A 15,536-nucleotide genomic window follows, 5' to 3' on the forward strand; every position below is an offset into this window, starting at 1 on the left:
CACAGGGAGAGAAAGACAGAGCCCCTCTACCTCTCTGCCCCCAGCAGGCCAATCGGGAGGGGAGGGGGGCACTTGACTTTGCATGCCTCCCTACAGTTCAGCTCTGTTCTAAATGCATGTCAAGTGCTGTATGATGCCATTCCCAACACCAGCCATATGGAGAATAAAACACATTAGGACAAAGATGGTATTGCAACCCAGAGAAGACTTAAAAAAAAAAATAGACCTGCTGTTTGTTTGGAGTTTATCTCTTCACTTAAGAATTTCCATAAGCCCATGATAACATCAGCCTAATAACTTAAATTTTTATTAAATAAAGAATAAGAAAATGTCATTATCTTATAGAAGAGACTTTCAAAAACTCTACCTAGAATCACTTGTTTCTACCAACCTATTGTTCATGATAGCTAGCGCACCAATGCCTGCAGAGAAGCCATTTTGTCTGCTGTTCATACTGACGTTTCTAGGGTACCCATTGGCCATCTCGGACAGCTGCTTTTGCAAAATGGCCAGGGAGACTTTGTTTGATGCTGTGAGCTCCTTCATTGAAATCATTTCACCAGAAAGCCTCCTCCCCTCTGTGTCACTGTCATACTGTCCATCGGTTTCCACAGAGATGTTATGCCTACGGAAGCGGCTTCCTGGGGTGATGGCATTGCGACGACCAAGGCGGGCACTTGATTTATGGCACTTAGAGCAACACCTGCAGCCAAACTTTTTCAACAGCCAGTTTAAAACTTGCTTGATCACAATTGATATGACATTAAAAAGAGAGTATATGCAAGATACACCCATTAATATAAACATGAAGTTTCCAAATCTGTATAATCCCTGATTTTGGTACACTGCATTTTGACTGCTTACCAAATCTCCAAAGCCAATAGTGCTGAAGGTGACAAAACAATAGTATAAGGAGTCAATGTAGTTCCATCCTTCCACTGCTGTGTACATTGCTGAGGCACAGCAAGCCAGTGTAATGGCAAAAATTCCCAGAATCAGCATCACATGATAAACTGATGGTTTCCATCCAGCAAGGCTGTCCACTTCAGAGATAGCTGATCCCCTTCGAAAGTTAGGGGGTAGAAGACCACTTCTTCGCAGCTGCCGCTCACGACAAGCCTTCATGATAAAAGCCAGGAGAGAGATAATACGCTCCAGGAACAGGTTGAAGAAAAGGATAGTCCCAGCACACCCGAATAGGCCATAAATTATGAGGAACACTTTTCCAGCCACTGTTGCGGGTGTGGTCATTCCAAAACCTGCCGAGGCACAGATAATGTAATTATAATCATGACATAGCTCTTCCTGCATATACTCCTAGTATATCGTATCCCACCACATCCCCTTTCACTTTGACAATTGGCTTTGAATATGTTTAACCAGTTAGTGAAATCGTGCTGTGTATAACTCAATTTGGACCAGCCTGAATTAGAGTGAATTATTTCTCAGGAGGTGAGGAAGATTCCAGAATGCTGGACAAGGTGAGCAGGATTCAAGAGGGAGCAAAAAAATCTGTAGGAAATGAAGTGTAAGTTATTAACAGAGAAGAGCTATTTTGTTTGGAGGAGCTGTATTAGCAGCTCTGCAAAATCGGAATTCATAAACTCAAATCACTTGCTAACGGTGTTAAATTAATACACCACATCTTTGCTTCTGTTCATTCAAGCCAGCATGAACCTCTGGAAAGTTTAGTTCTCTATATCCAAGGTACTAGTTCCTTAACTGCTGTAAATCATTGTAGCCCCACTCATGTTAAGGTCTCACTATGATCATACCAACTCCTGCTAACAGATGACAGATTTCAATGTGTACAAAGGTAAAGGAATTTGAACCTTGATTATCTTTTAAATGTAACAGCACTTCATTCAAAGCCTTCTATTCAAATACAGAAACAGACTGACTGTCCCGAAAGTATCATCGCACAAAGGAGTATGAGTGAAATCGTGGCTCCATTGCAATCAATTGCAAAACACCCCCTGACTTCAGTGCTGCCATGATATTCCCTACAGGCACAGACCAAGAGTTAGTAAATAGCTAACATCTTGGTTTTGTAGATCTAAACCCAGTTCTTTCAACTTTTTAGAAGACAGAACTGTCTTCCAGATAATATATTTTTGTTGTTGTGCATGTGAAATATTTTGAATAAGTTACATTTGTGTAATTTGCTTTTGGAATGTGATAAAAATTGTATCCAGTCATCAGACTTTTTCAATTTTTGATTAAAAAATTAATAGAAACTTTTACTAAACCCCATCAGCAGTAGAAATTATAGAATCCTGTAGACTTAAAACAAGCTACTATACTAGTATACGTTTTATTAATGGAATGAAAACCAAGAAAAAATAAAATATTGCTTCTGAGTTCAAACAAGCAGTTAATGTATTGTGAGCACATGATATCAAAACCTTAGAATCATAGAATAGAATCATAGAATATCAGGGTTGGAAGGGACCTCAGGAGGTCATCTAATCCAACCCCCTGCTCAGAGCAGGACCAATCCCCAACTAAATCATCCCAGGCAGGGCTTTGTCAAGCCGGGCCTTAAAAACCTCTAAGGATGGAGATGCCACCACCTCCCTAGGTAACACATTCAAGTGCTTCACCACCCTTTCCTAATATCCAACCTAGACCTCCCCCACTGCAACCTGAGACCATAGCATCTTGTTCTATCATCTGCCACCACTGAGAACAGCCTACCACCATACTCCTTGGAACACCACTTCAAGTAGTTGAAAGCTGCTATCAAATCCCACCTCACTCTTCTCTTCTGCAGACTAAATAAGCCCAGTTCCCTCAGCCTCTCCTCATAAGTCATGTGCCCCAGCCCCCTAATCATTTTTGTTGCCCTCTGCTGGACTCTCTCCAATTTGTCCACATCCCTTCTGTAGTGGGGGGGCCAAAACTGGACACAATACTCCAGGTGTGGCCTCACCAGTGCCGAATAGAGGGGAATAATCACTTCCCTCCATCTGCTGGCATTGCTCCTACTAATACAACCCAATATGCTGTTGGCCTTCTTGGCAACCAGGGCACATTGCTGACTCATATCCAGCTTCTTGTCTACTGTAATCCCCAGGTCCTTTTCTGCAGAACTGCTGCTTAGCCAGTTGGTCCCGAGCCTGAGTGGTGCATGGGATTCTTCCTTCCTAAGTGCAGGACTCTGCACTTGTCCTTGTCGAACCTCATCAGATTTCTTTTGACCCAATCCTCCAATTTGTCTAGGTCACTCTGGACCCTATCCCTACCTTGAAAAGGAGAGTGATGAGATAAGAAGAGATATAGCCGGGGGGATGGGATTGGACATAAGAAGGAGAGGGGGGATGAACAGTAAGGGGTCCATAACAAATGGCATAACTAATGGGAGACAGGCTAAACGGCATACATTAGGATGTTTATACACCAATGCTAGAAGCCTAGGTAACAAAATGGAGGAATTGGAGCTCCTGGTCCGAGAAATGAAACCGGATATCGTAGGAATAACTGAAACATGGTGGAATGGTAGTCATGACTGGAGTACAGGTATGGTAGGGTATGTGCTGTTTAGGAACGACCGGAACAAAGGTAAAGGTGGGGGGTGGCATTGTATGTCAATAATGAGGTAATCTGTAAAGAAATAACTGATGGAATAGATAAGACGGAGTCCATCTGGGTAATAATCACACAGGGTAAAAGAACTACTAGAGCCTCCCCTGGGATAGTGCTTGGGGTGTGCTATAGACCGCCGGGATCTACCCAGGATATGGACAAAGAACTATTTAATGTGATTAGGGAAGTAAATACTAATAGGAACTGTGTAATTATGGGGGACTTTAACTTCCCAGATATAGATTGGGGAACAAATGCTAGTAGCAATAATAGGGCTCAGATGTTCCTAGATGTGCTTGCTGATCAATTCCTTCATCAAGTGGTAGCTGAACCGACGAGGGGGGAGGCCATTTTGGATTTGGTTTTGGTGAGTAGTGAGGACCTCGTTGAGGAAATGGTTGTAGGGGACAACCTTGGCTCGAGTGATCATGAGCTAATTCGGTTTAAACTAAATGGAAGGATTAACAGAATTAAATCGAAGACTAGGGTTTACAATTTTAAAAAGGCTAATTTTAATAAATTAAGAGGACTGGTAAGGGAAGTGGATTGGGCTAACATATTTATGGATCTAAAGGCAGATGATGCCTGGGATTATTTTAAGTTAAAGCTGCAGGAGCTGTCAGAGGCCTGTATCCCAAGAAAGGGAAAACGGTTAGTAAGCAAGAGATTTAGACCGAGCTGGATGAGCGACCGTCTCAAAGGGGCGATTAGGAAAAAACAGAAAGTGTACAAAGAGTGGAAGAGGGGAGGGATCAGTAAGGAAACTTACCTTATTGAGGTCAGAGCATGTAGAGATGGAGTGAGAAAGGCCAAAAGTCGTGTAGAGTTGGACCTTGCGAGGGGAATTAAAACCAATAGTAAGAGGTTTTATAGCCATATAAATAGGAAGAAAACAAAGAAAGAAGAAGTGGGACCGCTGAAGACTATAGCTGGAGTGGAGATTAAGGATTATCTAGGCATGGCACAATATCTAAACGATTATTTTGCATCCGTCTTCAATGAGGCCAATGAAGGTCTTAGGAATATTGGCAGCATGACAGAGGGGGATACAGGAGGGGGGATTACCGTATCCGAGGTAGAAACCAAACTTGAACACCTTAACGGGACTAAGTCGGGCGGACCGGATGATCTTCATCCAAGAATATTGAAGGAACTAGCGCGAGAAATAGCAGGCCCCTTAGCGATAATTTTTAATGAATCTTTAAACTCGGGGGGTGGTACCGTTGGACTGGAGAATAGCTAATATGGTTCCTATTTTCAAGAAAGGGAAAAAAAGTGACCCGGGTAACTACAGTCCTGTCAGTTTAACATCTGTAGTGTGCAAGGTCCTGGAGAAAATTTTGAAGGAGAAAGTAGTTGAGGACCTTGAGGTCAATGGCAATTGCGACAAATTACAACATGGTTTTACCAAAGGCAGATCGTGCCAAACCAAACTGATCTCCTTCTTTGAGAAAGTAACAGACTTATTAGATAAGGGAAATGCGGTGGACCTAATATACCTCGATTTCAGTAAAGCGTTTGATACGGTACCGCACGAGCAATTATTGGTTAAATTGGAAAAGATGGGGATCGATATGAAAATCCAGAGGTGGATAAAGAACTGGTTAATGGGGAGACTGCAGCGGGTCGTACTGAAAGGTGAACTGTCAGGTTGGAGGGAGGTCACCAGTGGAGTTCCTCAAGGTTCGGTTTTGGGTCCGATTTTATTTAATCTATTTATTACTGACCTCGGAAGCAATTGTAGGAGTGGGCTGATAAAGATTGCGGATGACACAAAGTTGGGAGGTATTGCCAATTCGGAGGAGGATCGGGATATTCTGCAGGGAGACTTGAATGACCTTGTAAATTGGAGTAACAGAAATAGGATGAAATTTAGTAGTGAAAAGTGTAAGGTGATGCATTTAGGGATGACTAACAAGAATTTTAGTTACAAGCTGGGGACGCATCGGTTGGAAGTAACGGAGGAGGAGAAAGACCTCGGAGTCCTGGTAGACCGCAGGATGACTATGAGTCGACAATGTAACATGGCAGTGAAAAAAGCCAATGCGGTCTTGGGATGCATTAGGCGAGGTATATCTAGTAGGGATAAGGAGGTGCTGCTTCCGTTGTACAAGGCACTGGTGAGACCTCATTTGGAGTACTGTGTGCAGTTCTGGTCTCCCATGTTTAAAAAAGATGAACTCAAACTGGAACGGGTACAGAAAAGGGCCACTAGGATGATCAGAGGAATGGAAAACCTGTCGTATGAAAGGAGACTCGAGGAGCTCGGGTTGTTTAGCCTAACCAAAAGAAGGCTGAGGGGGGATATGATTGCTCTCTTTAAATATATCAGAGGAATAAATACCAGGGAGGGAGAGGAATTATTTCAGCTCAGTACTAATGTGGACACGAGAACGAATGGATATAAACTGGCCATGGGGAAGTTTAGGCTTGAAATTAGACGAAGGTTTCTAACCGTCAGAGGGGTGAAATATTGGAACAGCCTTCCGAGGGAAACGGTGGGGGCGAAGGACCTGTCTGGCTTTAAGATTAAGCTAGATAAGTTTATGGAGGGAATGGTTTAATGGGATAACGTGATTTTAGTCAAATGAACAGTGTGCCATTGCTGGTAAATAGTATCAATGGCCAATGAGGGTCCGGCTGGAGAATCTTGCCTACATGCTCGGGGTTCTACTGATCACCATATTTGGGGTCGGGAAGGAATTTTCCTCCAGGGTAGACTGGCAGAGGCCCTGGAGGTTTTTCGCCTTCCTCCGCAGCATGGGGCAGGGGTCGCTAGCTGGAGGATTTTCTGCTACTTGAAGTCTCTAAACCACAGGATTTGGGGACTTCAACAGCAGAGTCAAGGGAAAGGGGTTGGGACGGCTTTGTGGCCTGCATCATGCGGGAGGTCAGACTAGATGATCATAATGGTCCCTTCTGACCTTAAAGTCTATGAGTCTATGAGTCTTCCAGTGTATCTACCTCTACCCCCAGCTTAGTGTCACCTGCAAACTTTCTGAGGGTCCAATTTATCCCACCATCCAGATCATTAATAAAGATGTTGAACAAAACAGGCGCTAGGACCGACCCCTGGGGCATTCTGCTTGATAATGGCTGCCATCTAGACATCGAGCCATTGATCACTATCTGTTGAGCCCGACCATCTAGCCAGCTTTCTATCCACCTTATAGTCCATTCATCCAATCCATACTTCTTTAACTTGCTGGCAAGAATACTGTGGGAGACCGTATCAAAAGCTTTGCTAAAGTCAAGATATATCACATCCACTGCTTTCCCCATATCCACAGAGCCAGTTATCTCATCATAGAAGGCAATCAGGTTGGTAAGGCATGACTTGCCCTTGGTGAATCCATGTTGACTGTTCCTGATCACCTTCCTCTCCTTCAAGTGCTTCAAAATGGATTCCTTGAGGCCCTGCTCCATGATTTTGCCAGGGACCGAAGTAAGGCTGACCGGTCTGTAGTTCCCCGGGTTCTCTTTTTTCCCTTTTTTAAATATGAAGGGATTTTAAAATGAAGGGATCCTTTGTCACAGAGAAAAGAAAGATATGAAGATTTTTTAAATTAAAAAACAGTGATTTATACAGGGTTGGTCAGTTTTTTCTAAGATAAGAAGATAATGTCATCAGCAGTAGTTTTAGATTATACTTATAGGAAATATGGGGAATTGCAGATATGGAAGTGATCTAATGGCAAGTGCATATTTAATTATCTAAAGGAACTGGCAAGTTTTTAAAAGCCACCATTCCATTCCATTTTTTGAACTATAAAGCAGACTCTTTATCCACTGGGCCTCACTTTATTTGGTTATTTACACCGATGGAAATATCCAGGTGTTCATTTATTTGTTGAAGGAGATTATCTATCTATCTACATCTATGATAGCATAAGGTGTTCATTCAGTAACTAAAGTGTTAACTATCTGATAATGTAGACACAGTTGCTACCCAGGACTCCATATGAGTGGAGGCCTTCTATAGATTGGGAGCAGTAAAAGGTAATACAGTGTTGAACCTTGTAGTAGTAACAAATGCTATAACCTGAGGACAAATCTCTGAAAATATTAGCTTTAAAAATTGTTATTGCCAATGTTCACAGTTGTTTCATGGGTTATAAGTCAACTGTTCTACATCTAGACAGACAGATTTAGTAAACTTTTTTTTCTTTAGAAATTGTCACTTTCATTATTTCAGAGTTTTAACTCTGTATTTTATATACATCCTGAAAATTCTAAATTCTTGTCTGTACCCCAGCCGAAAGGTAAGCTGTGGTATAGGAAAGGGGAAAGAAATATACCTAATATTAGCATACTGCTTTCCCCAAGCCTATTACCAATTATACAAGGTGCAGGGCAATACAGAGTCAGGTCCCTTGTCACTTGACTCTCAGTTCTGGGCATAAACCATTAGACCACTCTTTCTCCGTAGGAAAGAACTTACAGAGAAATAATTAAGCATTATTATGATGACAGTATGATTTTTCTTTGGTTGCTTGCATGGTGTTTTGGCTTGTTTTTTGTTTGTCAGAGTATCTGGGTCTATCTGGGTTGTCATGTGCAACTTTACTTTAATTGTTATTTAACATCCAAACATAACACGATGGCTGCTTTATCAATAAATGGTCCCTTTTCGGATCTGAAGTTTGGCGTAGCTAATATATATGTACTCAGTGCTAATCCAAGGCTTTGGTTGAGAAATACGATTGACTTGCTTCATACTATCTGTTCAGGGTAGCAGGGATCACTTGGGGCTTGCAGGCCTAGTAAGCAGGCTGTGGCTCAACAGTCTGAGTCTTGGGATGGCCTTGCCAGGCAATCTACAAGTTACCAAGTGGCCAAGTTACAATCCACATTCCCCAGTGCTTCCCAGGTCAGGCAGAGAAGGGGAGAAAGGGTAGGAGAGCCTTGGGCCTCCCTCTCTACTGGGTCCAGCCCAGAGTCCCAGGGAGAAGGGGTGAGGAGAGTCTCAGGGCAGGTCTACACTACAAATTTACATTGGCGCAGCGTGCCACTGCAGTGTGTCGAGTGAAGATGCTCTAAGCCATTGGGAGAGAACCCTCCCATTGGTTTAATAACTCCACCTCCACAAGAGGCTGTAGCTATGTTGGCAGGAGAAGCTCTCCCGCCAACGTAGCCTTGGTCCCTTCTAGCTGGTACAACAGATGAGCCTTCCCTGGGGCTCTTCCTACCTCCTCCTGTTCTCGCTCCAGTTTAGGGTGTGGTCATGGCACTCAGCTTCCCTCTTAGCAGAGGGTTGCTTCCACAGTCTCACTAGTTCAAACAGTTAGTTGGATCTTCCCAGTCCACTTTTCAGTGTCCACTTGCTTCTCCTTGTCAGGGGAGAGAGGCGAGAAAAAGGAATGTCAGGCCTTTGGCCTCTTGGTTGGGTCTTACCCATAGTCCAGACTCTTCTCCTATAGATCCCTTTGTCCCAGAAGCTAGAGCCCGGCTGCCTGCCTGCAGCCAGTCTCTCCTTCACTCTCCCCAGCTTGACTGTCAGAGTCTCCTTTTAAGTAGGCCATCCATTTGGTGCATGCTGTGCAGTTGCTGAAGATCAGGGGCTTCTGTGCCAGAACTGCTCCATTACTTATAGTCTCAGTGAGGGGTCTGTAAACCCCATCACAGGGAGGGAGATCTTTAATTGCACACTGCAACTAAGAACTAAGAACAGCCATACTGGGTCAGACCAAAGATCCATCTAGCCCAGTATCTGTCTACCGACAGTGGCCAGTGCCAGGTGCCCCAGAGGGAAGGACCAGAACAGGCAATCATCAAGTGATCCATCCCCTGTTGCCCATTCCCAGCTTCTGGCAAACAGAGGCTAGGGACACCATTCGTGCCCATCCTGCCTAATAGCCATTGATGGACCTATCCTCCATGAACTTATCGAGTTCTTTTTTGAACCCTGTTATAGTCAGGGTTCAAACTAGTAAGAGAGAAACTTAACTTTACAGAGACCCCCGCATATCATAGCAACATTAAAATGCTAAAGTGCGGTATCTGCCAGCTGGAAAGATTTACAGAATTTCTAAAGAAAAGAGATTACACCCTCTTTTTTCACCTCCACACAAATCACATTAGAGAACTGATCCTCCCCCCGCCCATGGCTTTTGAAGGACTCAAGGAAATTTAGAAAACACAAGTTGTCAATTATGTATTCAGATCTTTCCCCAGTAAGTTATGCTGTAGATCTTCAAAAGCGGACATTCCCTAAGAGCTGGTATCCATGCTCAAGCTTTCTGGGGAATTCAAACCGTTAGAAATCATTATTCATTTCATAGTCTCATTGTGACAATGACTACAATTTCAACAGGTGAAAACCTGTCTGGGAGGTTCTGCAAAGTTGTACATAGATGTAGAATAATAAATAGCCTATGTGCCAGACTATACAATGAAATGCTCAGAGGAATGGTAATACAGAGCCTTTCATTTCTAGATCACGGGTCTAAATTTGGTCTACCTTGGTAGTGAGCAAGAGTCACTATCTTCTGATGGCTGTTTGTTAACCTTTGAGAAAGGATCAGTCCAGTTCCTAGTGGGGTCAACATCAACATGGCAGGCTTGCTGGAGGCTTCAGCACAGAGGCCTAGGAGTTAAGGGGGGCCCCCAGAAATTAAGGGTGAGGTGTTGTGCCTCTAGAGCCCAGGGTCAGGGAAACTAAGGGGAATTTAAGCCATCGTTGTAACCTCCTGAGCGTGGGCTGTTCCAGGGGCTATAGAGGCCTCCCCTTAGTGGTGGTTAAGCTACAGCAGCCCCCACAGGCTGCCCTACATGCTTAAGCATTGCCTGAAATCTCCATAGTGCTGAGTGCTGTGACCCTGCCTCTGACATGCCCCTTCTATCTCTGGCCCCACCCTGGAACACCTTATACTTGAACTTCTGAGGGGGTCCTTGGGAGGCAGCCTTACACCAGTTTTTCACAGCACCCACATGGAGGGAATCCTCTCCTAGTCAGATACAGGGCTTTTAGGGCTCCTTTCCAATGCTACTTCCCCTTTATATAAACTAGCTGGAGGGGGGATAAGGATCTCATCCTAAATTTCTTTCTCTGCTCTATCAGATATGAGGTACATCAGTGGGGCAGAATAAGGAAATTGTGAGTTCGGGAGTTAGGTAGAACACGTCAAGCAAAGGCTTACCAATCTTTTCAACAACCAGCCATGATACTGCAAAAGACAAACATTTCATAAGGGACAGGAGAAGCAGGGAGAGAGCTAGAAGAACTCAATGAAAATGAAATACCCCTTGACAGATACACAATCCTACAGGAACAGAAGAAATAATGAGATAATTTGGCGACTGCTATGAAAAATTGTACATTGAACCTATGAAATAACCATGATCCTAAATAAAAAGTATAGCTCTGTATTTTGAATGGATCCTCTCCTGCAAAAATGAACAGAGGAGCTATAAAAGAAAATTTAATCCAGACTTTAAAAAGAGGAAAGAATAATGGATGCCACCAAATCATTAAATAGTAATAAGTAAACATGGCTAGGCAACATTGTAGTAGATTGCTTTCAAAGACTCTTATAGATGCTTAATGCTATTATACAAGCTATAAATACTGAAAATAACATGTATCATGCAAATACCTTTCTGCAATCCTGTATACTACTGTTAATGGATACAGAATCAGCAATCAACAGAATAGGTTGAAATTGGTCCAGATCTTTCAGCATAGTTCCATTGAATCATATAGTTATTACTCTGGGGGGCATTCTGTGCCAAAAAAAAAATAAAATTCTGCATACAATATTTTAAAATTCTGCAAATTTTATTTTTTGTCAAAAACAACACTACATAATCACACTAGTTTCAATTATTTTGGTAATTTATTTCAAAATACCTGTCAGACATACACTAAAATCCCCTCAGGATTAGAGTTAAAGAAACCCCTATGACAACCCAGTTCCTGTTTCTTTGCCCCCTTCCTCCCCACAAGCCCAGCCAGGGGGCCACACACCCACAACCCCTCCGCCCCCAGAACCCAGCCACTACACCCGAACCTCCTCCCCCCCAAAGCCCAGCCGTGGGGGCCCAGATACCTGCACCTTCTTCCCCCGAGACCAGCTGCAGAGCCCCCCCTTACCCAGATACCTGCACCCCCACCCCATAGCCCAGGGATCCAGAGGGAGAAACAGCCTGATGTTCGGTCCCAGGGTTGCACGGCGTTTCCTCCGCGCCACCCTCTCCTTCCCTCAGGGCATGCTGGGAACTGCAGCTGCCAGGAACACTCTAGCTCCCTCTCCCTCCCCCTAGCATTGTATTCTATGTGTGAGCTGGGCTCTGCCGGGTCCAGTGGCCCCTAGTGGCAGCCAGCAGCACTGCAGCCCATTTCTGTGGGGGAAAGAAAATTCTGTGTGCATGTTCATTTCTGCAAAATTCTGCATTGCACAGTGATGCAGAATTCCCCCAGGAGTAATTTATACACTCGCTAGGGAATTGGCCCATTTTACAAACAATACTACACATCAAGAACTTGCTTCTAATCTCAGTACACCAATGTAAATCAAAAGTAACTCTACAGAAGTTACACAGTTGGAGCCATAGACTCTGAGCAGACTCCCCCCGGTTCCATAGGATGGGCAGCAGTCAGGGGGGCAGGATGTGGAGCTTGAAAAGGTATAGTTAGGCCAGGAATATACAGGTCCTCGTCACTATATTGAATGACTGCTCTGTGATCTCCTAGATACAGGACCATTAGTTTTATTATTGGTGGTCAGCCCCCAGCTGTTCCCTGGGAGGCCATAGGAAGCCCAATATGTTGCCAGCACTTGTGATTCTTTTGCACATCGTAGAATTTCAGCCAGGGCTGAACCTGCAGACGTGGCAGGTAAACAAAATGGCCCGGCCCGCCAGGGTGCTTACCCTGGCAAGCCACGTGCCAAAGGTTGCCAACTCCTGATCTAAATAATTGATGAAGTTATTGAACAGAACTTGGACCCAGAACTGATCCCTGCAGGACCACACTCGTTATGCCCTTCCAGCATGACTGTGAACCACTGAAAACTACTCACTGGGAATGGTTTTCCAATCAGTTTTGCACCCATCTTACAGTAGCTCCATCTAGGTTGTATTTCCCTAGTTTGTTTATGACAAGGTCTACCACTTCCCCCCTATCCACGAGGCTTTTTACCCTGTCAAAGAAAGCACTTGGCTTGATACAATTTGTTTTTGGCAAATCCAGGCTGACTGTTACTTATCACCTTATTATCTTCTAGATGTTTCCAAATTGATTGCTTCATTATTTGCTCCATTATCTTTCTGGGTACAGAAGTTAAGCTGGCTGGCCTGTAATTCCCTGGGTTTTCCTTATTTCCCTTTTTATAGATTGGTACTATATTCGACCTTTTCCAGTCTTCTGGAATCTCTCCCATCTTCCATGACTTCTCAAAGATAATTGCTAATGGTCAGATATCTCCTCAGTCAGCTCCTTGAGTATTGAGGCATTTCATCAGGCCCTGGTGACTTGAAGACATCTAACTTGTCCAAGTAATTTTTAACTTGTTCTTTCCCTATTTTAGCCTCTTCTGATCCTACCTGATTTTCACTGGCATTCACTATGTTAGATGTCCAATCACCACCAACCTTCTTGGTGAAAACATTTTCTGTTATTATTTCCCCTCTTCCTCCCCCCCCCCCCATTGAGCAACAGCCTACCCTGGCCTTGGTCTTCCTCTTGCTTCTAATGTATTTGTAGAATGTTTTCTTGTTACCCTTTATGTCTCTAGCTAGTTTGATCTCGTTTTGTGCCTTGGCCTTTCTAACTTTGTCCCTGCATACTTGTATTTGTTTATATTCATCCTTTGTAATTTGACCTAGTTTCCACTTTTTGTAGGACTCTTTTTTGATTTTTAGATCATTGAAGAGCTCCTGGTTAAGCCAGGGTGATCTCTTGCCATACTTCCGATCTTTCCTCCACAATGGGATAGTTTGCTCTTGTGCCCTTATTAATGTCTCTTTGAAAAACTATCAATGGTCTTCAATTGTTTTTCCCCTTAGAGTTGCTTCCCATGGGATCTTGCCTACCAACTCCCTGAGTTTGCTAAAGTCTGTCTTCTTGAAATCCATTGTCTTTATTTTGCTGTTCTTACTCCTACCATTCCTTAGAATCATGAACTCTATCATTTCATGATCATTTTCACCCAAGCTGCCTTCCACTTTCAGATTCTCAACCAGTTCCTCCCTATTTGTCAAAATCAAAACTAGGGGTACGTCTACACTACGAAATTAGTTCGAATTTATAGAAGCCGGTTTTATTGAAATCGGTTGTATACAGCCGATTGTGTGTGTCCACACAATAAAATGCTCTAGGTGCTCTAGTCGGCGGACCGCGTCCACAGTACAAGGCTAGCGTCGACTTCTGGAGCATTGCACTATGGGTAGCTATCCCACAGCTATCCCACAGTTCCCGCAGTCTCCGCCGCCCCTTTGAATTCTGGGTTGAGATCCCAATGCCCGGATGATGCAAAACAGTGTCGCGGGCGGTTCTGGGTACATGTCGTCAGACCCCTCCCTCCCCCGTCACAGCAACGGCAGACAATAGATTCGCGCCTCTTTACCTGGGTTACCTGGGTTACCTGTGCAGACAACATGGAGCCCGCTCAGCTGAGCTCACCGTCACCATATGTCCTCTGGGTGCCGGCAGACGTGGGACTGCATTGCTACACAGCAGCAGCTGCTAACTGCCTTTTGGCGGTAGACGGTGCAGTAGACTGGTAGCCTTCATCGGCGATCTGGGTGCTGGCAGCCGTGGGGCTTGCCTTTTGGCAGTAAATGGTGTATTACGACTATTAGCCGTCCTATTACAAGTCGGGTCATCGCACGTTAGCAGAGTCTTCCCCGAGCAGCCGATTGTGCAATAGGCCTGAAGACCATCATCATACGCCGCCCCGTATTTGCTGCCAAGCACCCAGAAAGATGCCGAGGGCTATCAGTCACGCTGCACCGTCGTCTTAAGATGTAAAAAATAGATTTGCTCTGTATTCATTTGCTTCCCCCTCCCTCCGTCAAATCAACGGCCTGCTAAGCCCAGGGTTTTCAGTTTAATCTTTGGGGGGAACATTCTGTGTGACAGTTGTTTGTGTTTCTCCCTGATGCACAGCCACCGTTCTTGATTTTAATTCCCTGTGCCTGTACGCCATGTCGTCACTCGGCCCGCCCTCCCTCCTTCCCCTAGTCCGTCAGATACTACGTTTGCGCCACAGCTCAGAGAGCCGAGAAGTGGTTCGCGCCTTTTCTTTGAATTCTGGGTTGAGATCCCAATGCCCGGATGATGCAAAACAGTGTCGCGGGCGGTTCTGGGTACATGTCGTCAGACCCCTCCCCCCTCGTCACAGCAACGCAGACAATAGATTCGCGCCTTTTTACCTGGGTTACCTGTGCAGACAACATACCACGGCAAGCATGGAGCCCGCTCAGCTCAGCTGAGCTCACCGTCACCATATGTCCTCTGGGTGCTGGCAGACGTGGGACTGCATTGCTACACAGCAGCAGCTGCTAACTGCCTTTTGGCGGTAGACGGTGTAGCATGAGTGATAGCCATGGGGCTGGCAGCTGTAGGGCTGCATTGCACCAGCCCCTTGCCAGGCGATGGTATATTATGACTGGTACCCGTCATCATCATATTGGTGTGGCTGTCAATCATGGCCACCTGGGCAGACATGCTACTGTTTCGATGATGATGGCTACCAGTCGTAATATACTATTTTCTGCCAATTGCCCAGTATTGTCTGCTAAGCACCCAGAAGAGGCCGAGGGCGATGCTGGGTGCTGGCGGACGTGGGGCTGCATTGCTACACAGCAGCAGCCCCTTGCCTTTTGGCAGATGATGGTATTTTATGATTGGTAACCGTCATCGTCATACTGGAGAGGCTATCACTCATGCTGCACCGTCAGCTGCCAGTTTAAGATGTAAAAAATAGATTTGTTCTGTATTCATTTGCTTC

General features: G+C 44.6%; 1 protein-coding gene across 2 annotated transcripts in view; it reads right to left on the reverse strand.

Annotated features, from left to right (window-relative positions):
• Positions 1–282: 282 nt before the first annotated feature.
• Positions 283–15,536, reverse strand: part of KCNK12 (potassium two pore domain channel subfamily K member 12) — a 73,610-nt gene continuing 58,356 nt past the window's right edge. Inside the window, exon 2 of one of the 2 annotated variants that reach the window (XM_005307338.4) lies at positions 283–1,259. In XM_005307338.4, coding sequence (XP_005307395.1) covers positions 364–1,259 — 896 coding nt within the window. In that variant the 3' untranslated portion in view covers positions 283–363. The remainder of the gene's footprint in view (positions 1,260–15,536) is intronic. The other variant, XR_010599932.1, reaches the window with a different exon arrangement.

The sequence above is a fragment of the Chrysemys picta genome, chromosome 3 (genome assembly GCF_011386835.1).
Source record: "Chrysemys picta bellii isolate R12L10 chromosome 3, ASM1138683v2, whole genome shotgun sequence".
Taxonomy (NCBI): Eukaryota; Metazoa; Chordata; order Testudines; family Emydidae; genus Chrysemys; species Chrysemys picta.